This window comes from Myotis lucifugus, unplaced genomic scaffold (genome assembly GCF_000147115.1).
Source record: "Myotis lucifugus unplaced genomic scaffold, Myoluc2.0 scaffold_20, whole genome shotgun sequence".
NCBI lineage: Eukaryota > Metazoa > Chordata > Mammalia > Chiroptera > Vespertilionidae > Myotis > Myotis lucifugus.
Window position 1 is genome coordinate 2,216,811 of NW_005871068.1, and position 26,219 is coordinate 2,243,029.

General features: G+C 41.7%; 1 protein-coding gene and 1 non-coding gene across 5 annotated transcripts in view; one reads left to right on the forward strand and one right to left on the reverse strand.

Moving 5' to 3' along the window:
* Positions 1–4,131: 4,131 nt before the first annotated feature.
* ACOT9 (acyl-CoA thioesterase 9) overlaps positions 4,132–26,219 on the reverse strand; it is a 33,126-nt gene continuing 11,038 nt past the window's right edge. For 2 of the 4 annotated variants that reach the window (XM_006085623.3, XM_006085622.3), the window contains 12 exons: positions 24,407–24,577; positions 24,113–24,150; positions 19,084–19,167; positions 18,120–18,223; positions 12,502–12,575; positions 7,956–8,023; positions 7,370–7,481; positions 6,892–6,982; positions 6,317–6,402; positions 5,385–5,472; positions 5,089–5,239; positions 4,133–4,434 (listed from right to left, as the gene is read on the reverse strand). In XM_006085623.3, coding sequence (XP_006085685.1) covers positions 4,307–4,434; positions 5,089–5,239; positions 5,385–5,472; positions 6,317–6,402; positions 6,892–6,982; positions 7,370–7,481; positions 7,956–8,023; positions 12,502–12,575; positions 18,120–18,223; positions 19,084–19,167; positions 24,113–24,150; positions 24,407–24,577 — 1,195 coding nt within the window. In that variant the 3' untranslated portion in view covers positions 4,133–4,306. Of the gene's footprint in view, positions 4,435–5,088; positions 5,240–5,384; positions 5,473–6,316; positions 6,403–6,891; positions 6,983–7,369; positions 7,482–7,955; positions 8,024–12,501; positions 12,576–18,119; positions 18,224–19,083; positions 19,168–24,112; positions 24,151–24,406; positions 24,578–24,912; positions 25,040–26,219 lie in introns of those variants that run through there. The other 2 variants (XM_023751322.1, XM_023751321.1) reach the window with 2 other exon arrangements.
* Positions 11,343–11,413, forward strand: LOC111825304. Its single transcript, XR_002828476.1, has one exon. It is a non-coding gene; the product is annotated as a small nucleolar RNA SNORD56 (small nucleolar RNA).

Consider the following 26,219-nt stretch of genomic DNA (forward strand, 5'->3'; position numbering starts at 1 on the left):
AAGAGTAAATGATCAGCATTTTGCCTCCCTAAACAGAGGGCAAATAACTTATATCAAAGTACTCAGGGAGACAAATAGCAGAAATCCAATTGGTGTCACTTGCTGGCCACACCCAAGGACAAATGAAGTTAAACTTTTTTTCTTGACCTACAGTTGGCTTTAGGTGATTCCAATAGGCCCTGGAATGCCTCAAGATCTTCCTACAATGGAGACTAGGGACCAATTTCTTAAGAACTGTGTACTGGGTATCTCTTCTACTTTAATCTCTCAGGTTAGAAGGCCTCCTGAACCAAGGCCCTCCTCTTGCGTTTCTGGTTCATCACCATCGACTGGGAGACTACGTTTGTTCTAATCAAGACTTGGAAGGGAAACAAGTTGGAACCCTCCTGGGAAGGACCCTACCTTGTCTTGCTTACCACAGAGACTGCTGTTCAGACTGCAGAATGAGATTGGACCCATCACACACAGGGTAAGGGCGGACACGCCTCAACTTGGATGGCCATACCAGGACATATCCCCTTAAAAAATTAATGCTAAAAACTTTGAGCTGTCTTAATAAAAAATACATATAAAATTAAATTAAAAAGACTGCCCGTTGAAGAAATACCTAAGCAAAAAAAAATAAAGAACTTGTAATAAATGCCTGAAGTAATACTGGGATCTCTCAGCATGGACTAAACCACATCCAACCCACATTAGGAAATTCCACACTTGATATGTGGCAAAGCTGGTACTGGTTAAAAGTTTGCTATTCTTTAAAGCAGAGAGACAGAACACTAAATATCTAGAACCTATTGTGTATCCTACATAGTCTACTTCCTCTCATCTTTTTAAAATCCTATATTAAAATTCTAGTTCTTGCCTAGCCAGCGTGGCACAGTGGTTGAGCATCGACCTGTGAACCAGGAGGTCACGGTTTGATTCCCAGTCAGGGCACATGCCCGGGGTGTGGACTTGATCCCCAGGGTAGGGTGTGCAGGGGGCAGCCAATGATTCTCTCTCATCATTGATGTTTCTATCTCTCCCTCTCCCTTCCTCTCTGAAATCAATAAAAAATATATTTTAAAAAACCTCTAGCCCTAACCAACTTGGCTCAGTGGGTAGAGCATCAGCCTTCGGACTGGAAGGTCTGGGGTTCGATTCCGGTCCAGGGCATGTACCTTGGTTGCGGGCACATCCCCATTGGGGAGTGTGCAGGAGGCAGCTGGTCAATGTTTTTTCTTATCGATGTTTCTAACTCTCTATCCCTCTCCCTTCCTCTCTGTAAAAAAAAAAATCAATAAAATATATTTTTTAAAAATTAAAAACAAACAAAAAAACCTCTAGTTCTAATCATTAAAAAAACTATATTGGTAGATAACATATTTGGGGTTAAGACTCCAGTATCCAAAATTACTCGAACAAGTAACAATTGAAAAGACAATGAGCCCTGGCTGGTTTGGCTCAGTGGATAGAGTGTCAGCTAACAAACTGAAGGGTCCCAAGTTCGATTCTGGTCAAGGGCATGGACCTTAGTTGCAGGTTCCTCACCAGCCCAGGCCTGGTCAGGGCTCATGCAGGAGGCAACTAGTCGATGTGTTTCTCTCACATCGATATTTCTGTCTGTCTTTCCCTCTCTTCCACTGTCTCTAAAAATCAATGGAAAAATATCCTCAGGTGAGGATTAAAAAAGACAATGAGCAAATTTTTTAAAGTTCAATCTCAGTAGAATTAAAAGAAAGGCAATTAATGAATGTCATTTTTTGCCTATCAAAATAGCAAAGATGTTTTTAAAAGAATAGGATAAAATGTGGCTAAGTTGAGGCCAACTGCTGATGAGTAAGTGAACGCGTGCAACTGTTCTGGAGGGTAATGTGAAATACACTCAAAGCCTTCAACATGTATGTACTTCAATGTATGAACATGTACAACTGTTCTAGAGGGGTATGTGAAATATACTCAAAGCCTTCAACACATATGTACTATTTTGCCCTGGACATCACTTCTCTACAATTTTCCTAAGAAAATAATTTAAGGGTTAAATATTTTAACTACTTATGATATTTATTGCAACACTAGAGGCCTGATGCACAAAATTCATGCAAGAGTAGGCCTTCCTTCCCCTGGCAGCCGGTACCGGCTTCCCTCTGGCACTCAGGCCCCGGACTTCCCTCTGACACCCGGGACCCCCAGGCTTCCCTCACACCCCATCTTCGTCTGGAAGATCGTCCAGAAGGACATCCAGAAGGAGGTCGGTCTAATTAGCATATTATGCTTTTATTATTATAGATTACTTAAAATGGCAAGGAAAGTTTTAGAAAAAGCTACAGTGCACAGCAATAAATGGATGAATGGATAATGTACATTTCACACAACAGGATTACGTCTCTTAACTGAACTCCACTGAACACATTCACACAACTTCCCAGAGCCCATCCCTCTCCCTTCATCCCTTCCCGGCAGCCCCCTCAGGGGCCCCACTGGGTTGTGGGTAGCTATGCAAAATGCTGTGCTGAAGGGCCAAATGAAGCTCAGGAGGCAAAGACTGATGCTAGCAAACTACTCGAGTGCCACACAGGCTGCTGTTGGTTCCCAGGACTGACGATGTCAGAAAGGTTTGTTCATAGTAACTGTGATTTCCATAAAAAGCATGATTTTAAAAGCATGTCAGCTAATTCTGAGGCAGAGCCAAGTTTGTGACTACTGATCTGGAACCCACACTAAAGACTGCTTCCTTCCTTTTCAGAGATGACGTTTTTCTTCTCTGTAGCCTGGTCTTTGTCTCTTCTGACCTTGATCAACTTCCTGTCCCATCCAGGAAGAAACGGTGTCTTCGCTGCAGACTCAAGGGAATACCTCCCTTTGGTAATTGAGATATTGGGTACAGCCTCCCTAGGTGACACTGTGATTGATACTGGGTGTGGCCTCCCTTGCTACATTTCTAGAAAGCAGTATAGTGTACTGGGCAAGAGTACTCTGGCCCCACAGTCTCATTCTGAATCCTAGCACCACCACCTACTAGCGGTGGGACCCTGGCAAGTTACTTAACCTCTCTGTACTTCAGTTTCCTGACCTAACCCTATGATGGGGTTACAGAAACTACCTCATAGCACTGATGGAAGAAATAAATGAGCTTGCCCAGCCGGTGTTGCTCAGTGGTTAAGCATCAACCTATGAACCAGGAGGTCATGGTTTGATTCCTGGTGGTCATGGAATATCCCCAGTTGTGCGCTCATTCCCCAATGTGGGGCATGCAGGAGGCAGCTAATCAATGATTCTCTCTCATCATTGATGTCTCTATCTCTCCCTCTCCCTTCCTCTCTGAAATCAATAAAAATATTTTAAAAAAAGAAATAAATGAGCTACCACATAGCAAGCATGATCCACAAGCATAAGCAGCTGTTATTATTGTTCTTGGGTGTGTGTTTTTTTTTTTTGCTGTCGTTAATCCTCATCTGAGGATATTTTTCCATTGATATTTAGAGAGTAGAAGGGAGGGGGACAGACAGAGAAAGAAACATCGATGGAAGAGAGACCCATCAATTGGTTGCCTCCTGCATGCGCCTCAGCCCCGGTAAGGGCCAGGGATTGAGCTTGCAACCGAGCTACGTACCCTTGACCGGAATCAAACCCGGGACCCTTCAGTCCACATGCCAACGCTCTATCCACTGAGCCAAACCAGCTTGGACTTGTTTTTTAATTATATATTCCACCCAGTGCCAGCAGAGAGTACTAGGAGCTGTCTAGTGAAAGAGTGAACACACAGTCCTGTTTCCTCATCTGGCTCATCTCTGAACACCTCCGCTTACAGCTTTGGATCTAAAACTTCCCACAAATCTTTCACAATACCACCTCTTTCGTCAAATCCCTCCGCCCCCATTTTTCATCTACCCTTTGCTAACAACGAAAGCTGGAAAGCAGGGGGAGGCAAAGCACTAAGGTATCATGGAGCGTTGCTGGGATTTAGAGGACACAGGGGAACTGTCGCAAAGGTCAGGCTGAAGGAATGCCCTCCAAATGCCTTGGCAAGAAGCCACGGACACATGGATAGTCTGTGGTATGTGTAAGAAAAAGATGTGTTCAATGGCATACAAAGGCATCTGTCCTGATTTCTTCAGCAGACAGGAAGCAACATGGTGGATTCACAATTTCGATCATTTTGAAAGTGTTTATTATTTAATAACTCTCTCTCCCTCTGCCCCAGCCAGCCACTCTCTTGTTCTACTTTTCTAGTCATCCTAAAAGCTGAATACATTCTTTTTCTCTGTGGGGGATGAGCATAAACACTAAACCAATACACGCGATGAGGCCTGCGTCAGGCACCATGTCACTGAGGAACGCTGGTCTCCAACACGCGTGGCTTTCCCTGGGGCTTCAAAAGGTAGTCCTTTTTCATGGTATCCGATGCACTCATGGAGTTAAAATGCCGCTGCCCATCTAAATACAGCATGGACTCTGAAACACAAGAGAGATAACCATGGAGAAACTTGCAGTGCCTCAGAACAGCAAGGTATAAACACAAGACTACTCGGGAACACTGGGCAGCAGTGAGAACGCAGAACTGGTGCCCGGCAAGTGCTATTGGGCCAGGGGTACGCAAGGTTCCCAAGCCTCGACTCCCACTCCTTTCCTTTGGCTGGACCAGTTTTTGACCCCCAGTGGCTGCTTGCAGCTGGCACCAGCCCTTCAGACAACAGCCAGGTGGGCAGAGCAGCCACAGCCACCTGCGGGGCCAGGAGGCATCCTGGCCTTCAGGGCTGCAGAACCTGAAAATGCACAATCTCCTAAAGATGTGCTCAGTGGTTGAGCGTTGACCTATGAACCCGGAGGTCATGGTTTGATTCCCCGTCAGGGTGCATGCCCGGGTTTCGGGCTCGATCCCCACTAGGGGGCATGCAGGAGGCAGCTGATCAATGATTCTCTCTCATCATTGATGTTTCTCTCTCTCTTCCCCTCCCCCTTCCTCTCTGAAATCAATAATATATATTGATTTTAAAGATGTGCTCTTGAGCTAACAGGCATCAGTATGCTTCCTACAACAATTTGAAAGGAGAAAATTTCTTGAAAAGTTCCTGCCTTTGTTAGGGACACGCCATCCTGGCTGCTTACCTCCATATGTTCTGGGGAAAACCAAGGGCACTTCATTCTCCGACATGAACGTGAAATGAAAGACATTGGTGGTCGTATGTTCTTTATTGTGCAGAGAGGCCACTTCGCTGTGGACTCTGACTTGAATGTAGTTGCCTTGAGTAAAGCAAACCTAAGAGATTATAGACATGAGTGAGCCGGTCACATTGGGAAGGGGGAACAGGCAGTCACAAGAGAAGCAATAGCTGTAGGATATCAAAACTGCTCTTCTAGGCCCAAATGATCATAAATTGTATTTTATCTCGTCGCACACCTACCTGGGAAGACAGAAACAGCAATGATCCAACCTCAACAGGTTTCTGAAACATGATGTCATCCACCGCCACTACAAATGGTCGGGAACCACTATTGGGAAAGGCAGAATTTGGGGTTAAGTGTAAAATTCAGATGCTATTTTTTCCCTAACAAGTGACTGAAGCAAAATTTAAATGATCAAAGAATAAACCTAGAGAAGGGGAAAGCAATCATACCAGCGAGGAATGGTAAGACATGTCACTGACGAGATCAGTGCCAAAGTCACTGCATCTTTTCCCTTCAGCATATTATCACCTCCCTTTCTCATAGGTCTTTACAGGCAGACCTCGGAGATATTGCAGGTTTGGTTCCAGACCACTGCAATATGGTAAGCATTGAAATAAAGCAAGGCATAACCTTTTTGCTGGTGGAAGGTCTTGCCTTCAATTTGTAAAAAACACAACATCTGCCCTAACCGGTTTGGCTCAGTGGATAGAGCATCGGCCTGCGGACTGAAAAGTCCCAGGTTCGATTCCAGTCAAGGGTATGTACCTTGGTTGCTGGCACATCTCCAGTAGGAGGTGTGCAGGAGGCAGCTGATCGATGTTTCTCTCTCATCGATGTTTCTAACTCTCTATCCCTCTCCCTTCTTCTCTGTAAAAAATCAATAAAATATATTTAAAAAAACAAAACAACAACAAAAAAACACACAACATCTGTGGAGTGCAATAAAGCGGAGCGCAATAAAACGAGGTATGCCTGTAATGTACTAATTTACCTAGTCAGAGTAACAGACTTCTAAAATGAGGATCAAACCCAGCTGGTATAAGTGTGATATTTATTTTAAAAACACAACAAATTCCCCAACACATCCAGACTGGTCCAAAATGTTTCATTTCAGTGGGGTAGTAAAAATTGCTTCTCAGAAGTCAATACTACCTTAAATCTAACTTACCCAAAGTTACAAGCAGTAGCCCATCCGAGTTCATATGCTTTCCTCATAAGGAAACCACCAAAGATCCGATTGAAAATATTCCTCTCCTATAGGGCATAAAATGAATGATAGGAAATACAAGATCATGGCCACCCTCATATACAGAACAAAGGAATTAATAATGCCAAAGAACAGAGACCAGTTTAAAGATATCATATCTTAGATCAGTGGTTCTCAACCTTCCTAATGCCGCAACCCTTTAATACAGTTCCTCATGTTGTGGTGACCCCCAACCATAAAATTATTTTCGTTGCTACTTCATAACTGTAATTTTGCTACTGTTATGAATTGTAATGTAAATATCTGATATGCAGGATGTATTTTCATTTTACAAATTGAACATAATTAAAGCATAGTGATTAATCACAAAAACAATATGTAATTATATATGTGTTTTCCGATGGTCTTAGACAACACCTATGAAAGGGTCGTTCGACCCCCAAAGGGGTCGCGACCCACAGGTTGAGAACCGCTGTCTTAGATGAATATCATGGATGCAAGTTATCCTATTTAGGTTTTTCACCATATCACAATACCTGAGGGTGGCAAATTTCCAAGCTCTTCAGTTTTGATTTCTCCATCCATACTGCATTAGGGGGCAAAACTCGACTTTGAAAACTTATAGTCCTGTGCAAACAGAGAATCAATAAACCCTGTTAGAGCCCTGGTTTAGCTGCTAAAAAGTAAAATATTTGCAAAAAATTTCCAATATGTTCAGGCAAGCCTGGCTATGGAGAACACCAAGTATTAATGCATCCTAATGTGGAATCTCACCAGCCTAACTTACTTTTTGTTTTAAAATATTCTTTATTTCAAAGAGAAAGGAAGAGGGAAAGAGAGATAGAAACATCACTGATGAGAATCATTGATCAGCTGCCTCCTGCACCACCCCCCAACTGGGGATTGAGCCCACAACCCAGACAGGTGCCCGGACCAGGAATCGAACTGTGACCTCCTGGTTCATAGGTCAATGCTCAACCACTGAGCCACGTCAGCCGGGCCAGCCTAACTTACTTCTGATCCAGTGTGTTAAGAAACATCTCATGGATGGTCGTCCTCTCCTCAGCACTGGGAGCCATTTTCAGTAACGACATGGAGCTGAAGGCGACCCTTCTCCCCTTGTTCACTGAAATATGGGACAATAAGGAACCATGGTCAGGAGGGTCACACTGCACACTGGGGTTTCTGAACTAGGCTGTACTTCTAGACTGTAACAATCCCCCTGGAAATTGTCCAAACAGCTCACAAAAACTTTCTGTGATTCTTTGCTTTTACAAGAAAATTGTATCAGCTCAGTGTAAAACCAGCTATAATCATCCTGACCTAGAGCCCCAACCAAGTTATTTCATTAAAGATACATTTACCATTTCATGAACAATGAGAAAAAATTACTTCAATTAATAAATATTGGCTGATTGATAAAATTGTTCATGAACTTCATGGAACAAAAAATAAGGTATTTTTAATTTCAATAAATTCTTGGAATGAGTAAGACACCTGACTAATATGAGGAGTCCATGCATACTCTTAAAAATAATCTCTTCTGCAGTACAGTTAATGTGCTTTTAAAAGTTTATCTTAGTATAAAAAATTAATATACATTCTCCTTGTCTAAAGAGCGCTTCTTCCTTAGGGCCTTCAGGGATGAGTGGATTTACAAATGCCGACCTAAAGAGAAGAAAAGAGTATAAATTAAAATGTTATTATCTTCCCTAGGCAGTTTGGCTCAGTGAATAGAATGTTGGCCTGTGACTGAAGGGTCCCGGGTTCGTTTCCAGTCAAGGGCACATGCCCGGGTTGCCGGCTCGATCCCCAGTTGGGGGCATGCAGGAGGCAGCTAATCAATGATATTCTCTCATCACTGATATTTCTATCTCTCCCTCTCCCTTCCTCTCTGAAATAATAAAAATATATTTTAAAATATTCTTTAAAAAACAAGCAAACAGCAAAGACTTGAAAACTGGTGGGTAATAGTTAATCTTCCATTCTTATTAGATAATAACATTTTTTAAAAATATATTTGATCGGCCTTCTACATGCCCCCCACTGAGGACGGAGCCTGCAACCCGGGCATGTGGCCTGACCAGGAATCGAACTGTGACCTCCTGGTTCGTAGGTCGTAGGTCAACACTCAAGCACTGAGCCACACCAGCAGGACTTTGCTGTTCACTTTGAATAACGCTTACTGACTGCTTCACACAAGGACTCTGGAACAATAGAGGAGGCTTCTGGTTACTAGGAAGTACACATTATCAAAAGGACACGACTGCTTGCCAATATGTTTCACCTGATCCTAATCACAAGGAAGCAGTCAAAATTGGTTGCAGAACATCCTACTAGACATCTGGACTCGACTCTTCAAAAATGTCAAGACTGAAAATGACAGGGTGACTAATTTAAAGAACCATGGTAACCAACTGCAATACATGATCCTTGATTAGATCTGCCTTAGGGGAAGAAACCATAAAGGATATTTTAGGGACAATTGGCAAAGTTTGCATATGGATCATATATTGCATAATATAATTATATCACTGTTCAATTTCTTGGGTATAATAAAAGCATTGAGGTTATGTAGGAGAATTACCTTATTCTTAGGAGATATATGCTAAACTATTTATGGGTGAAACAGTCTCAAACTTTCGAATGATTCAGGGGGGAATGTGTATATATATTTATAGAGGATGGGAAAATAGGTTTGTGGCAAAACAGTAATTGACGAATTTAAGTAGAGGGTATATATAAGTGTTCATTGCATTATTCTATTTTTCTGTAGGTGTCAAATTTTTTAAAATAGAAAACTGAGCAAAAAGGAACATAGTATTTCACTGTGGTAGAATCCAAAAGTTTGATGAAACAACAATGGAAACAAAAGACCTGAAATGGCAGTTTGGGAAACTGAAATACAACAGCTGGGAGAGGAATTTTAAGTAATGACCCCCAGTGCTGGCAAAGGAGCCCAGGCCAGGCACCAGAGCAGCAAGCAGGTCAGCTGGGGACGGTGGGAGGACTGAAGCTAGATGGGTGCATTCTTCGCTCAGACCAGTCGCCAAGGTATTTTTCAATCTTAACACATTTTCCATGTCAGCTTTTCACGCAGCAGAAATGACGTCTCATTGCAAACTCCTCACTCAAGTTTCTAATACAAATTAGACTCCCAAAGGCCTCTAGACTAGCGGTTCTCAACCTGTGGGTCGCGACCCCTTTGGGGGTCGAAAGACCCTTTCACAGGGGTCGCCTAAGACCATCGGAAAACACATATATAATTACATATTGTTTTTGTGATTAATCACTATGCTTTAATTATGTTCAATTTTTAACAACGAAAATACATCCTGCATATCAGATTCATAACAGTAGCAAAATTAGTTATGAAGTAGCAACGAAAATAATTTTATGGTTGGGGGTCACCACAACATGAGGAACTGTATTAAAGGGTCGTAGCATTAGGAAGGTTGAGAACCACTGCTCTAGACAGTCCTGTACAAACAGCAAAAATCCTGTAACACTCTCTCCCACCCTACTCCCCCCACACAATTAGATGGTTTTTCTCAGTTTGAAGGCCTTGGGTGGAACTGTTGTTAGGAACCAATAAATCAATTTAAGAAAAAAAAGATAAAGTAGAAAGCCAAATGAGTTAAAGCTTGTACAATTAAACTTGAAAATGACACTATAAACTCATGAGGTTGTTTATTTATTTGCTTTATAATATACACCCAAGCTCTGTCCACTAAAAAGGCCTAGACATGATGATAAACTAGTAACAAAACAGTTCAAGTGCCTAGATTTTGGTCTCTAAATATCAGTTCCCACTAAAAGAAACCCCAGGACTCCTTGGGGAAATGGCTGTTTCTAGGCCTGGGGCAGGAAATGTGTAAGATGAGCCCAAGATAACTCCTTGCACCAGAGAGCAGGCAGGTATCAAAAACCAATGGGGAAATGTCAAAAGGGCTTATCACAGGAGGCAGCTTAAAGGGGCTCCCACTGACCAAAGAGAGTATACTCTGAGCAGCAAGAGCACTGGCTACAATTCGTGGAAATACATTTATATGTTAAAATCCATGCATTCACAATGATCCTTTTTTTTAAAGCCAAAAAAGTAGAAAACCATGTTGTCACTAGCTAATTAACCAACTCATTCTTTTGCAAATGTGTAAGTAGAAGACAGGAATGAAACATTCATCTTGACTTCCCTTTACAAACCAAATGGCCCTAGTTGATAAGGGACAGCTCTTCTTCACAGAACTCCAGCTAATAAATGTTGAAAGAATGATAGAATTTGAGAATCCTTTTACACTCCCACATGATTAAAGCAATGATCAACAAAGGGCATTAAGAGCCGTGGAAAAAGACTGATGGGGAGCTAGCTATGTGCAGGATGACAAAGTATACACTGGATACACCCTGCCCTGTATATCATTGCTGATCATAAGCGGATAAACTGAACTTGACAGTGGCAAGATCAGGTTGTCACTACTTGAGCCCACGCATCAATCTTAGCTTCGCTAGGAGGGAGACCATCTATATCTCCTTATATGACCCAATACAAGACACGAGATACACAGCATCACCCATGAAGTGCTCTCACCCAATAAACTGAACCTGAATCTAATCAAGGCTCTAGCTCTAACTTCAGTTTATAGAAAATACTAGAAATAAAGAAACAAGTCCATGCTTCCTCATGGTATTTTTTTACTTGAAAATACAGAAAGTTGGACATTGTCTAGAACAGGGGTGGGGAACCTTTTTTCTCCCAAGGGCCATTTGGATATTTATGACATCATTCGCAGGCCATACAAAATTATCAGTTTAAAAATGAGCCTGCTGTATTTGGTCAAACATTTAATTAACTCACCCCTACTGCCTTGGCAGGGCCAGGCCAAATAATTTCTCAAGCCTTATACGGCCCACGGGCTGGATGTTTCCCACCCCTGGTCTAGAAGAACCCATTGGGCCTTTCAATGCGTTGATAAAACAATAAGGAGGCATGCAATGATGTTAACATTTTGCGTCAACAGCAGCTCACCTAGTGAGTGTTGATACTTTGGGTCTGAGTGGGGGGAAAAAGAGGGGAACAGTGGAGACACACAACTATTCTGGATTTAAACAACCTCTAGAGACCGCACAACTGTGAATACACCAAAATCCATAAAATTGTACACTTTCAATGGGTGAATTCTTTTTTTTTTTATAGGTTAGAGTCAAACCAGGGTCTGACTTTTTGTTTCTTTTTTTAAAAATATATTTTATTGATTTTTTTACAGAGAGGAAGGGAGAGGGATAGAAAGTCAGAAACATCGATTGGCTGCCTCCTGCACACCCCCCACTGGGGATGTGCCCGAAACCAAGGTACATGCCCTTGACCGGAATCAAACCTGGGACCTTTCAGTCCGCAGGCCGATGCTCTATCCACTAAGCCAAACCAGTCAGGGCTCAATGGGTGAATTCTATATGTGAATTATATCTCACTGAAGCTGTTAACCAACAAAACAGGCTTATGAGACATAAAAATCAAATATAATATGTGGACTTTGTTTGTATCCTAATTTGAACAAATCATTAAAACGATATTTGGGGAAAACGGAATATGAATTATTGGAATATACTAAGGACTGACTAGTATTTTTGTTAGGTGTGCTAATGGTAGTGTAGTTATTTAAGAAAATATTCTCATTTAAAAAAAATATTTTAATACATTTTTTTATTTCAGAGAGGAAGGGAGAGAGAGAGAGAAAAACATCAATGATGAGAGAGAATCATTGATCAGCTGCCTCCTGCACACCCCCTACTGGGGATCGAGCCCACAACCAGGCATGTGCCCTGATCAGGAATTGAACCCTGAGCTCCTGGTTCATGGCTCGATCCTCAACCACCAAGCCACATCGGCCAGGCAAAAATATCCTCATTTTTTAAGAGATGCCTAAACTAAAGTTTTTAGAGGTGAAATGTCATTATGTCTGGGATTTGCTTTAAAATATTATAAAGAAAATAATATACTTTAAAAAACAGATGAAGCAAATATGGCAAAAATATTAAAACTCTTGTGTGTAGGTGATGGGCATATAGACATTCATTACGCTCTTCTCTCTGGTGTTATGTATCTTCAAAATTTTCAAAATAAAGAATTAGAAAAAAAGAACAATTACCCCTTATTTTCAGAATCACGGGCCACCATTACAAATGTTGCTTCCAAAACAGGACAAAATTCACTGTCTTGTAACTAAAGAACAAAGGAAAGAAAATGCAGATGTAAAAAATGCATTTCCTGGGAAGACCTGCTACAATTCTAACAGAGAGCGTGCATGCTTTGAGAAAGGCAGCAATTAGAAAAAGAGGAGAAAGTGTGGTACATTTATACAATGGCATACTATGCAGCTGTAAAAAAAAGAAGGTTCTCTTAACCTTTGAGACAGCATGAATGGACCTGGAAATTATTATACTGAGTGAAATAAGCCAGTCAGAGAAAGACAGGTTATCACAGGATCTCACTTATATGTGGAATCTAATGAACAAAATAAATTGACAAACAAAATAGATCCTGAGACATGGAAGCATGCAAGAGACTGACAGACCTCAGAGGGGATACGGGGTGGGGCGGGGAGAAGAGATTAACCAAAGAACTTATATACATATATGCATAGCCCATGGACACAGACAACAGTGCGGTGAAGGCCTGGGGTGGGGCAGGAGTCCGGAGGAGGGAGGCAAAGGGGGGGAAAATGGGGGACATCTGTAATACCCTCAACAATTTTTTTTAAAAGAAACAAAAAGAGAAGTGCATTCATGAACCACCAGCTGCTGAGTTTCCAGGCACAGAACTAGGCTCTGTGTGGGGACAGCAGCGTGACCAGGAACCTGTGGTCTAGCAGGAGAAAGACACCCCAAAATTCCAAACAGTGCATTGCGGGACATGCTAGGATGGACATGAGCTAGAGGCTGCGGAGCTGAGCCTGACTGGGACCCAACAACAGGGGTCATAGAAGGACCTACTACATCATCATTTCACTGTCCTGCTTCAGACAGAAGTCTGGCTTTCTCCAGGCCTACCTGTCCTCCACATGGCACACAGAGCCAGGTGGACCTCCCGCCACTCTCATAGACATTAGCATTTTCAGGAACCTTAGTGTGCCAACTACCAACACGTTTAGGATTCCTTCGCTGAGCACAGGGGCTCCCAAGAAGGAATAAGATCAGTGACAAATCTGTGGATTAAGCTAAATACTTACACTGCACAAAAGCCTTTGAAGTTTTAAAGTGTTTCTTTATCCCTTAGAAGTCTGTACTTCCAGGACAATCATATCATAAAGTCCTATCATAACCTGAGGGTCCATTCAGTTCCTTCCTCATCACTAGTCCTCGTCACTAACACCTGTTTGGGCCCTAGTACCTCCCCCCTTGACTTTTTTCTAGCACCTGCTCAAAGCCTGTTGGCCCTGTATATACAGCCCTCCACCAGAGCCCAAATTCCTCTCCAGCTGTTCCCAAACACTTCCTCATACCCGCACCTTTTTCCCCAGCCACGGCTAACCACTTGGAGGCCCTGGAATGGACCATGCTGTTGAATACCTCTGTTCCATGCCTTCACCTGATGCCTTCCTCATGGCTACATTCATCACAACCACTCCCCCCGCCCCCGCGGCCCAGTCAGTAAACACGCATCCCTTCGCCCCAGACACAACTCATCATTCCCTCCTTTGTTTGTCAGCTAAATGCAAAGTCCTCTCCTGACAGTGGTTCTCACCCCCGTAGAGTTATTTGGAAATGTGTAGGGTTGTCACATGACTTAGGAGACATTACTAATGGGATGGGGGTGAGCAAGGAGCTGAACACTTCACAATGCAGGGGGAAAGTCCTGCAGAACAGAGAATTTTCCCACATATAATGCCAATAGTGTCCCTGTTGAGAAATGCTGCATCATACTTAATAGACTATACCATGATCATTTATTTAAGTGGTTGCCTCCCCACTGCATCATGAGTTTCTTGAGGACAAAGGCCATTTTCATTGACATTTGTACCCTAAGCACTTAGCACAAAGACTGCCTATAGCAGATACCTGATCAATGACAGCCAATGTATGAATCAACGTAAGTAATTATTGAGGACTACCAAAATGATAACTCCAAGAAAATGGAACTGGGTTTTGCTCACGGCTGTATACCTAACACAGAATGGCAGGCAATAAATGATTGCTAAGTGAACTGTTAAATGAGTGGACGTCAGGAAGTGGGCTTGGTGACTCACACCCAGATCCTGTTGTTGAGAAGCATGTGACCTAGTAGAAGAGAAAACATGTTCCTACGAAGCTCTGAGGAGCAGAGATCAGCAGGTCAGAGAAAGGGTTCTGAGGAAGGAACAGGTATTATGAGCTGGAGGACCAGGGAAGGATTCGAGCATGGAGTGACCTGGAAGCACAAGTGGAATGTGGATGTGCAGAGCCAGAACACAAGGATTTCAGGAAAAGGAAAAAGCATAAGCAACGACACTCAGCCACTTGCTTACTGTTTAAACTATGGTTTATTATAATGAACACCTACTAGCGCCAAGTATCGGGAATGCCAAAATGAACAACTCCCTACTCTTAGGATGCTCAAAGTGTCTGGCAGTGAGTTCTAAGAAGGTATTTAAATGATGTTGGAGCTAGTTTCTGGAGACCCTTGGATCCTAACTAGTCAAAGGAGTTTAGATTTTAATGAGCAGATAATGGTCAAGGTTTGTTTGTTTGTTTGTTTGAAAATATATATTTTATTGATTTTTTACAGAGAGGAAGGGAGCGGGATAGATAGAAACATCGATGAGAGAGAAACATCAATCAGCTGCCTCCTACAAGGAGAGTGATGTGATTTAAGATCAGCTTTGGAAGGTCTATCTGATAAAAATGTATAAAATGAACAGAGAGCCCTGACTGGTTTGGCTCAGTGGATAGAGCGTCGGCCTGGGGACTAAAGGGTCCCGGGCTCGATTCCAGTCAAGGGCATGTACCTTTGGTTGCGGGCACATCCCCAATCGGGGGTGTGCAGGAGGCAGCTGATCAATGTTTCTCTCTCATCGATGTTTCTAACTCTCTATCCCCTTCCCTTCCTCTCTGTAAAAAATCAATAAAACATATTTTAAAATAAATAAATAAATAAATAAATAAATAAATAAAATGAACAGAGGGTGAAAATGAACAGAGGGTGAAAACACGCAACAGGCAGGCAGACTAATTGAAAGACAGTTCAGGTACTCACACAGAGGCAGTGGGGGCTTGAACAGGACACAGGGCCAAGGGCAAGGGGGAGAAAGGACCGTGGTGAGTTACAGAGGGTGATGAATTTGTAAAACTTGGCAAAAGGCTGCACAGGAAAGGGAAAAATTTAAGCTATCACAAAGGTATTCAGCTGGGAAACCAGGAGGATGACAAACAGAAAACACTGAAGGAAGATCAGGATTAGAAGGGAAGCTGACACTCAATTTAAAACGCACTGGACTGGAGGTAGCAAGAGCCCGTGTAGGGGGAGATATAATAGGTACTTGGAAAGTTAGTTCTGAAGGTCAAGACCAGAACAGAGATTTGGGATCATCTCCATAGTAACAATAAATTAGCATTATTGTCAACATGGGATTAGTAGTTACTGTGTGACAGGCAACGTAACAAGTTCTTCATATGAGTGGGCTGTTTTCCATTTCATCTGTACCACACCATATAATATGGTACTGTTACCGCTTCCATGTTGCACTTGAGAAAACAGAGGCTCAGAGAAGGTGATTTACCCACAGTCACGTGGCTAATAAGCAGCAGAGCTGGGATTTGAACCTACATGCACCCAAACCAGAGGCACCTATCGCCACGCTCCTCTCTGGAATGGAAAGGACCACTCAAGTAATGAGTTATTAGGCAAAATTGCCAATGAGAAATGAAAATTTAAAAAAAAAGTTCGTATTTGCCTAACACTGATTTTCATTGGTTCTCTCCTCCCAATAATCCCTGTATCTCTTTTTCAACCGACTTGTCCAAGATTCAAATTGTCAAGATCCCCTAGAAAGCTGGTTCTATGCCAGCAACCTGCTGCACGTGGCACTGAGCAGGCAAGGAATCAACCATGAAGATTTAAAAAGTGTGTGGACAAGTCATACAGCATCCCCAACAACTTTATTGTGTTTTGTTTTAAAAACAGTACTACTGTCAGTTACAGCTGCACTGGAGTTACAGAATCCAACTGCTTACATATAGCATCAAATACAAAACTACTTAAGTACTAGCCAGGTGGATGAGTTATTTGGGGCACTGCCCCACACACCGAAAGGTTGCAGGTTCAATCCCCAGTCAGGGTGGGTATGGGAGGCAGCCAATCCCACATCGATGTTTCTCTCTCCTCTCCCTTCCTCTCTCTCTAAAATCAATTCTAAAAATCACATCCTTGGGTAAGGATTAAAAAACTACTTAACTATTTTTGACAAATAACTATTGTTGTTGTTTTTTTAGAGAGAGAGAGGAAGGGAGAGAGGGAGAGAGAGGCAGAGAGAGAGGGAGAGAGAGGCAGAGAGAAACATCAATCTGCTGCCTCCCATACTGACTGGGGATAGAACCTGCAACCTAGATTTGTGCCCTGACCAGGAATCACACCCACAATCTTTTGGTGTGTGGGATGATGCTCTAATCAACTGAGCCACCCGACCAGGGCTTTGAAAAATAACTTTTTTTTTGACAAATAACTTTAATTACTGCAGAGCAAGCTTCAAACTTTTTCCAAAAAGTGAAGTATTTCAAAATTCCGTAACAGAAAAAAAAATGTATCTGAATAACAGGTCTACTGAATACCCTGGCTAAACTAAAAAAGTCATTCTTAAATAAGTTTTCATAATAAAATCTTAGACATATGCTGAGCTATTTGATTTCTGTGCTGTTATCCCCTTTGAGGTAGTTTTCCTTGTCAAATTTCTCCATTTCTTTATAGTAGCTATTCTATGTTTTGCTCATTAGAGCTTCCTAACTGCTATGATAGTCTAAGTGTCTGTTCTTGGTTAAACTGTGTCCCCAAAAATATATGTTGAAGTATCTATAAACACGCATTTATTTGGAAATAGAGTTGTTGCAGATATCATCAGTTAAGATGAGGCCATACTAGAGTAGGGTGGGTCCTTATCCAATATTATTGATGTCCTTATAAAGAGAGGAGAAGAGACACGGAGACACAGATGCACAAGAGGAAATGCCATGTAATAATGAGGCAGAAATGGAAGGGTTACAGCTACAAGCTAAGGAATGCCAAGGACTGGTAGCAAACTACCAGAAGCTGGGAAGGAGCAAGGAAGGATTCTCCCTTACGGATTTTAGAGGGAGAATCCCGCCGAGACCTTGATCTTGGACTTCTATCCTCCAAATTGTGAGAAAATACATTTCTGTTGTTTTATGCCACCTGGTTTGTAGTATTTTGTGATAGCAGCCCTAGAAAACTAACACAGTGACCGATCCCATGCATGCCTAACGTAACTCAGATATTCGTGCAACTCTCCACACAAAAGCAGAAGCAAGCACCTTACCATGGGGCTGAAATGATTTGAAAGTAATAAACACTAAACATAAACACCAAATAATGTGTCGGTCTTTGTCCAGGAGGAGGATATTAATAATCCACCATCTGTGTGACCTGAACTTTCAATAGTTTTTCTAGAAGTGGTGAGCTACCTACCTGTCTACGGACACACAGGTAAATAAGCTTTCCTTTAACTAAGACTAGTGGGTTGTATTGAAACAAGGGGGCCATTTTTAGGCGCTTACACACCTGGAACATTTGCATCTTCGCTTCCATAGATGTCTTCCCAACCCAGCTAACATGGCCACTGAACTTGATGTCCCGTTCTGGGCTTAAGCTCTTCTTACACATATCTGCAAAACAGAAAATCAATCTGAGTTCAAACCACACCCAAACTTTCCTGTGCTGCAAATGGAGAATTTCATTTAAAATGTTGGTAAATTCCATTTCGCTTGAAATGTTGGTAAATTCTACTACATTTCTTGTCTTCCAAAAATAATGACTTTGTTAACACACAAAAGAAATTTGTATGTCTTTTTTTAAAATATATTTTTATTGATTTCAGAGAGGAAGGGAGAGGGAGACAGAGACAGCAACATCAATGATGAGAGAGAATCATTGATCGGCTGCCTCCTGCACACCCCCTACTGGGGATCGAGCCTGCAACCCAAGCATGTGCCCTGACCAGGAATCCATCCGTGACCTCCTGGTTCATAGGTCGACGCTCAACCACTCAACCACGCCAGCCAGGCTGTATGTGTTTTTTTAAAATGTAGACAATGTAAAGAATATAAAAAATAAAACTGGAACCACACAAAATCCTTCCACCTAAAGATAATTATAATAAATATTTTTGTATATAGCATTCTAGACATTTCCGCATGCATAAAAATTCCCCCATAAAATTTTAATCTCAATAATATCTTGTAATTAAGTTGGTTGTTACAGAATAGTCATGGGGATGTAAAGTACAGCATAGGGAATACAATTAATAGTATTCTAATAACTGTGTATGGTGTCAGATGGATACAATATTTATCAGGATGATCACTTACTAAGTCATATAATGTCTAATCACTGGGGTGCACACCTAAAACTATATAATATTGTATTTCAACTGTAATTGAAAAATAAAAAATGATTTAAATTTTTAAAAATAATATCTTGTAATTTTTAAGAATTTTAAGTATGCATAGAAAATAATATCACTTACCAATTTTGTCCACCAGGGCTGTAACTATCGATAAAGGAGACATCTTAACTTCATGAACTTTGGTGTGCATGTAGCAAATAAGAACTGTAGGAAAACAGAAGAGAACCAAATAAAAGCAAAGTAGAATTACTTCTCAACATTTACAATTCACTCCTGAGATCTAGAAAAAGTCTTATCTTGTTTTGAAGACCCAACCCCCCATGTCCCACTGATGGTCTTATCCTATGACCCAAGAAATCTGGGGATCCTCTAATCTAACTGCCCAATCAGTTTTAGATTTGGTGAGGAAATTGAAGCCCAAAGCATAGGCCCATCAAGTGGCTTGTCACCACTCCAGAGAGACGCAGTGCCTGTGTCAGAGAAAGACCCCGGCACACAAGTCTGATGGCATCAAACATCTTCAGAAAAGAAAAACAATCACAGGGTCTCAGCTACCTGTTTTCCTCCTGACTCTTTCTTAATCATGAAGCAATTAATTCACTCAGCATTACCCCGCCTTCCCCATAACACTCTGTGGCTATCTGTATACTTTCCATCACTTAGCAACCATTTGTATGTGCCAAGTATGGTTCTATGCACCTTACAAATATCATTATACTTCTGTATTTCGTGGCCTCCCTGCTTCCCCCATGATTCATTCAAATGTTTACCACCAACAGGACTGGGTGTGTGCTCAATAAGTATTTGCTGTGTGACAATGAATTCTTCCATCCATGCACCTGCTAAAGGATGCACTGGGGGAATGAGAAGCTAAAGGCAAAGAAATTCCATTTAAAAGCCTTTGTGGTACCCCCCCCCAAAAAAAATAAACACCATATTCGTCTAAGAGCAGTGGAAATGAAGAGAAGAGAAAAGATCCAAGAGCTAAGAAGAAGGGAGACTTGACTAAAGCCAGGTTTCCAGCTGGCATGAATGAAGATGGTATACCATTCACTGAAAAAGATAATACAGGAAGAGGAAAAGGGGCTGTTTTCCACATGTCGAATTCGAGAAGCCTCTGGCCCATCTAAATGAAGATGTCCAGGAGATAGGACAAACTGGTCTGGAACTCAGAAAAGTAGGCCAGGAAATGTACCTTCCTAAGTATTCCCCATACTTTATCAACTAAAGCATGGGGAGTAAAGGAGATGATTTCTAGAGAATGTGCAAATAACCAAAAAAAAGGGGGGGCAGAAGACAAAACCCTGAGGGTAACTGACATTTAAGGGATCAACAGAGACAGAGGAGCCTACACAGGAGAAGAGGAAGGAGCAACCCGAGAGACAGGAGGAACTGGCACCTGAGTCCAAGGACCAGTCTGACAGCAGTAGGAGCTGCAAAGGAGCTGAGTAAGCCCTGAAGAGTAGATCATGCAATGAGGGGGCCAACGGAGAGCTTGGCAAGAGCAGTTCAATGGCATAAGGAGAAGCCAGAACATGGAGGGTTGGGAAATAACAGGAGGTCAGGAGACAGAGGCAATAGGAGCATATGATTTTTTTCTAGTTCTTTCCAGAAAGTTAGCTCTGAAGTGAGAGAGAGAGCTGGAGAGTGTTATAGGGAAGTGAATTTTGCCTACTTTTCATTTTAAGATAAAAGAGACTTAAAGCCCTAACCTGTTTGGCTCAGTGGATAGAGTGTCGGCCTGTGGACTGAAGGGTCCCAGGTTCGATTCCAGTCAAGGGCATGTAGGTTGGTTGCAGGCACATCCCCAGTAGGGGGTGTGCAGGAGGCAGCTGATGGATGTTTCTCTCTCATCGATGTTTCTAACTCTCTATCCCTCTCCCTTCCTCTCTGTAAAAAATCAATAAAATATTTTTTTTTAAAAAGAGAGACTTAAAGACGTAATAAGGCAAGTTCCTTGAAGAAATGGAAGGAATAGGATCAAGTAAACAGGTGAAAGGGATTGGCCACCAACAGGAGGTAATGAGGAAAAAACAAGGCAGTGGCAGGGGAGTTTGTAAATTTAGGGACACTTATGTAAATCAAAGTCAAACGTGTGTGTTTAATTTTCTTAAAGGCCATTAAGAAATTGTAACCTGGTTTAGTTAATCTGACGACAATAGTAGCTAGGTGTAAGCCTAACAATGGACTTACGTCTATATTTTTAAGTTATTAAAGCCTTTCTTTAAACCCTTTCCCATAGTTCAATTCACAAGTCATTAGTTAGGAGTAAACAAGGTCGCCCAGAGCAGGATGTTGAAAGCCAAGTGGGGTCAGGAGGACAAGCAGAGAGGTAACAAGAGCGATGGCCCAGCATGGTGACCCTGAGCACAATGAGGACGGTGACCTGCAGAAAGGGACTTGCATGGAGTAGGCCCCAGTGAGGGGAGCAGCCATGAGAGGCGAGGGATGGCAGAGATATGACATTGGCTACATCCAGGGGAACCAATCAAGTAAGTAAAATATTAAGGATAATGGAGCCAGTTGGAGAAAGGAATTACAAAATGAGAAGGAAAGAAATAAGAATGAAACTGTGGTGTGGAATTGGAACTATCAGTGTGAACCCATGGTTTTCACACAGAAACAGACAGATAGATAAACACAGAGGTAAATGTGTGGATGTGCATACATTCCCCAGCTCCTTCAATGAAAGGGCATGGGGACAGTCATACCCCAGCAGCAATGACCACTCCCCTCCCAGAACCCAGACCTTGGTTTCTAAATATCATTCTCCAGCCCGGCTGGTGTTGCTCAGTGGTTGAGCATCAACTCAAGAACTAAGAGGTCCCCGGTTCGATTCCTGGTCAGAGCACATGCCCGGGTTATGGGCTCAACCCCAGTAGGAGGCATGTGGGAGGCAGCTGATCAATGATTCTCTCTCATCCACGTTTCTACCTATCTCCCTTCCTCGCTCTTTAAAATAAACATTTAAAATAGATAAATATCATTCTCCACTAAAAAGAAGCAGGGCTGATTCCAGGATTGGGGCAGGGAAAGTACAAATGAACCTAGAACAGTGATGGCGAACCTTTTGAGCTCAGCCTGTCAGCATTTTGAAAAACCCTAACTTAACTCTGGTGTCGTGTCACATATAGAAATTTTTTGATATTTGCAACCATAGTAAAACAAAGATTTATATTTTTGATATTTATTTTATATATTTAAATGCCATTTAACAAAGAAAAATCAACCAAAAAAATTAGTTCACGTGTCACCTCTGACACTCGTGTCATAGGTTCGCCATCACTGACCTAGAACATCTTGCCATGTCACAGAAAGACAGAAAGTGCTCAAAAAATGATAGGGACACATCAAGAAAAACCCACAAAAGCTAACTTGAATGGATTAGGCCAGTCCTGGAACAATTTGAGTATCTAAACAGATGATAGTACACGTAACATATTATAACCCATTCAATAAAATAGGAATCCCTGAGTCCATATTGATTTTATTTTCCTCCTTCTCCTTCTCCTCCCCCTCCCCCTCCTCCTCCTCCTCCTCTTCTTCTTTTTTTGTTAATCCTCACCCAAGAATATTTTTCCAGTGATTTTTAGAGCGAGTAGAAGGTAGGGGGAGAGACACACAGAGAGAAACATTGATGTGAGAGAGACACATCAATTGGTTGCCTCCCACATGTGCCCCAACCAGAACAGAAGATAGAGCCTGCAACCAAGGTACGTGCCCTTGACCAGAATCAAACCCAGGACCCTTCAGTCCGCGGGCCAATGTTCTATCCACTGGGCCAAACTGGCTAGGGCCATATTGATTTTAAAGTAATAAGTTGAAAGTCTGATGAGGAATAGGATATTTACAAGGTCCCAAAGTACCTCCCTTCAAAGTACTTATTAGTTACAAAGGGGAAAAGAGTAACTTCAGTGAAGAAGCCTGGCAAACACCACCTTCAACAAGGAATCAAAGTTAACATCAGGGTAATGGGGCAAATCAGAATCATGTACCACTTGATAAGACGCAATAAAAATACAGCATCCCTTCTGTGACATTCCTGCCAAAGATGCACATCCTCAATCTAAACTTGGGGAAGCATCAAACAAACCCAAATGGAGAGAAATTCCACAAAAGAAGTGGCCTATAAACTTCAAAAGTGTCAAGGTCATAAAAGTCAGAGAAAGACAGGAACTATCCCTGACATGACAACTAAATGCAACATATGATTCAGAGCTGGATCCTTCCACTATAAAGTCCCACGGGTGAAAGTTGAATGGCGTTGAAGGACTAGACCCGTGGTCAGCAAACTGCGGCTCGCGAGCCACATGCGGCTCTTTGGCCCCTTGAGTGTGGCTCTTCCTAAGCCTTAGGAGTACCCTAATTAAGTTAATAACAATGTACCTACCTATATAGTTTAAGTTTACAAAATTTGGCTCTTGCCCTAACTGGTTTGGCTCAGTGGATAGAGCGTTGGCCTGTGGACTGAAAGGTCCCAGGTTCGATTCCGGTCAAGGGCATGTACCTTGTTGTGGGCCCATCCCCAGTGGGAGGTGTGCAGGAGGCAGCTGATCGATGTTTCTCTCTCATCGATGTTTCTAACTCTCTATCCCTCTCCCTTCCTCTCTGTAAAATATCAATAAAATATATTTTAAAAATACAATAAAAAAATTTGGCTCTCAAAAGAAATTTCAATCATTATACTGTTGATATTTGGCTCTGTTGACTAATGAGTTTGCCGACCACTGGACTAGACAATCTAATGTACCAGTGTTAACTTATTGATGTTAATGGTTGTATTGTGGTTCGGTAAGAGAAGGACGTTATTGGTAGGAAACAGACATGAAAATATTTGGGGATGATATGCATATCAGCAACATACTCTTCCATGATTCAGGGAAGAACAATTCTTTGTACTTGTTTGCAACTTTTCTGTAAATGTAAGACTTTTTAAAAAGTTATTAGAAAGGAGAATTAATCAGTTTCTAACTGATAAGTAGGAATCCACATTTTGGGGGGGAATTATGCCAATTCAGAGGTAGTAGCTGTTCTTTTTCTCCTCTTTTACAATATGCTCATCTGTGCAAGTTAATAAAAAATCCCTTTCTAGATATAGGATTCAATGTATTAGTCTAAGTATTTCGAAATACTAAAATAATACCAGTACCTCCTAAGCTGTCAAGATCCTCAAGAATCCTGCCAAATCTGTGAAATAAAGAAAACAGAATTAAGTGAAAATAAGTTCTGTAGAAATAAATAGCACACTTTGGGGTGATGAAAATGTTCAAAAATTAATTGTGGTAATGGCTGCACAATTCTCTGAATATACTAAAAACCACAGAATTGCACACTTTCAATAAGTGAATGGTATGGTGTGTGAATGATATCTCAAAGTTGCAATAAAGAAAGGAAATGAAATAAAGGCAAATAAACAACACAAATAAAAACAGTGCTATGTTACCTTACGGTGTTTTGAACAGTCAAATATTTCTCTCGTAATTCAGGCTGACTGCCCAAAGGTAAGAGAACTTCAACATAACTGTCTTTCATTCTCCTAGGGGGCAGTGCTTCCTGTGACTTTGCCAAAAAACTACGAAGTAATTTTCTTTCCTCCATTGCTTTCATATGGTCTCTGAGAAGAAAGGATAAAAGCTTCATGAAACACAGGAGCAGTGCTGTCCTACAACCCCAGTTGTACACAGGCCAGACAGGCACCATCAAAGGAGAAAGAGAAGGTCTGGGCCTACCTCATCTCTTCCTTCCCTCCCTTCACACCTGCTACTTAGTGAAATTAAAATTTTCTGTTAACACTTCTTAGGCTAGTAGATAGGAAAAACATACTTATAAGTAATATGGATATACCCAAATGAACCATTTATTCACCCTCATCAAAAAGTGTATTCAAATAATAAAATATTTGAATCAAAGTAAAAATATAGAGATGGACACAATAGTATATATACGTACACGGGTTAAAGAATGACATGGCCACTGAATTCCGTATTCCCATTTCTCTACTTGACAGTTCTCATATTCTCTGTGCCCCAACTCTCTTCTCTTCTTTTCTCTTCTTCCTTTCTCTCTCTCTCTCTCTCTCTCTCTCTCTCTCTCTCTCTCTCTCTCTCCCTCCCTCCCTCCCTCCCTCCCTCCCTCTCTCTCCCTCCCTCCCTCCCGTCAATTTCAGGAAAAAGATAGCGGAGGAAAAATGAAGTATATCCAAAAGAGGTATGGAAGGCAGAGCAAAAGGTAAAGAGGAAGAGAATATGAGAAGGAGACAGAAAGGGAAGGAAAAAGAAGAGGCAATTAAGGTGGAAGAGAAGAGAGAGACAAGGGACTAGGAAACTAAAATGTTTACAATATCATTAAATAAGATATCTTTTTGCCCTCGCCGGTTTGGCTCAGTGGATAGAGCATCGGCCTGCAGACCAAAAGGTCCCCAGTTCGATTCCGGTCAAGGGTATGTACCTCGGTTGCAGGCTCCTCCCTGGCCCAGGCCCTGGTTGGGGCTTGTGCAGAAGGCAACCAATTAATGTGCTTCTCTCATATTGATATTTCTCTCTGTCTTTCCCTCTCTCTCCCATTCTCTCTAAAAGTCAATGGAAAAATGTTCTCGGGTGAGGATTTAAAAAAATAATAAAATAAGATGTCTTTTTAAGCTTCACTTATGAAGTATTTATTATTGCCAGAAAAGTTTAGCCTGCAAAAGATATAGGGGATAGAGCAGCCGTGGGCAAACTACGGCCCGCGGGCCGGATCCGGCCCGTTTGAAATGAATAAAACTGAAAAAAAAAGACCGTACCCTTTTATGTAATGATGTTTACTTTGAATTTATATTAGTTCACACAAACACTCCATCCATGCTTTTGTTCCGGCCCTCCGGTCCAGTTTAAGAACCCATTGTGGCCCTCGAGTCAAAAAGTTTGCCCACCCCTGGGATAGAGGAATAAGTTAAATGGCACCAGGTAAATCCAGAATGTGGACCATTCTACAAGACAAATGGGTTGGCCTTAAAGTCAAGCTCATGGTGATAAAAAAAAAAAAAGGGACAGAGGGATAACTATTATTCTAGATTATGGGGGGGACTAAAGAGTCCTAACCACCAAATGCAATATGCAATCCTTTATTGGATTTTGATGGTTTGTTTTTGTTTTTTAAATATGTTTCTATTGATTTTTTTTTTAGAAAGTGAGGGAAGGGAGGGGGATAAAGAGATAGAAACACTGATGAGAGAGAAACATCACTGATCAGCTGTCTCCTGCATGCCTTCTACTGAA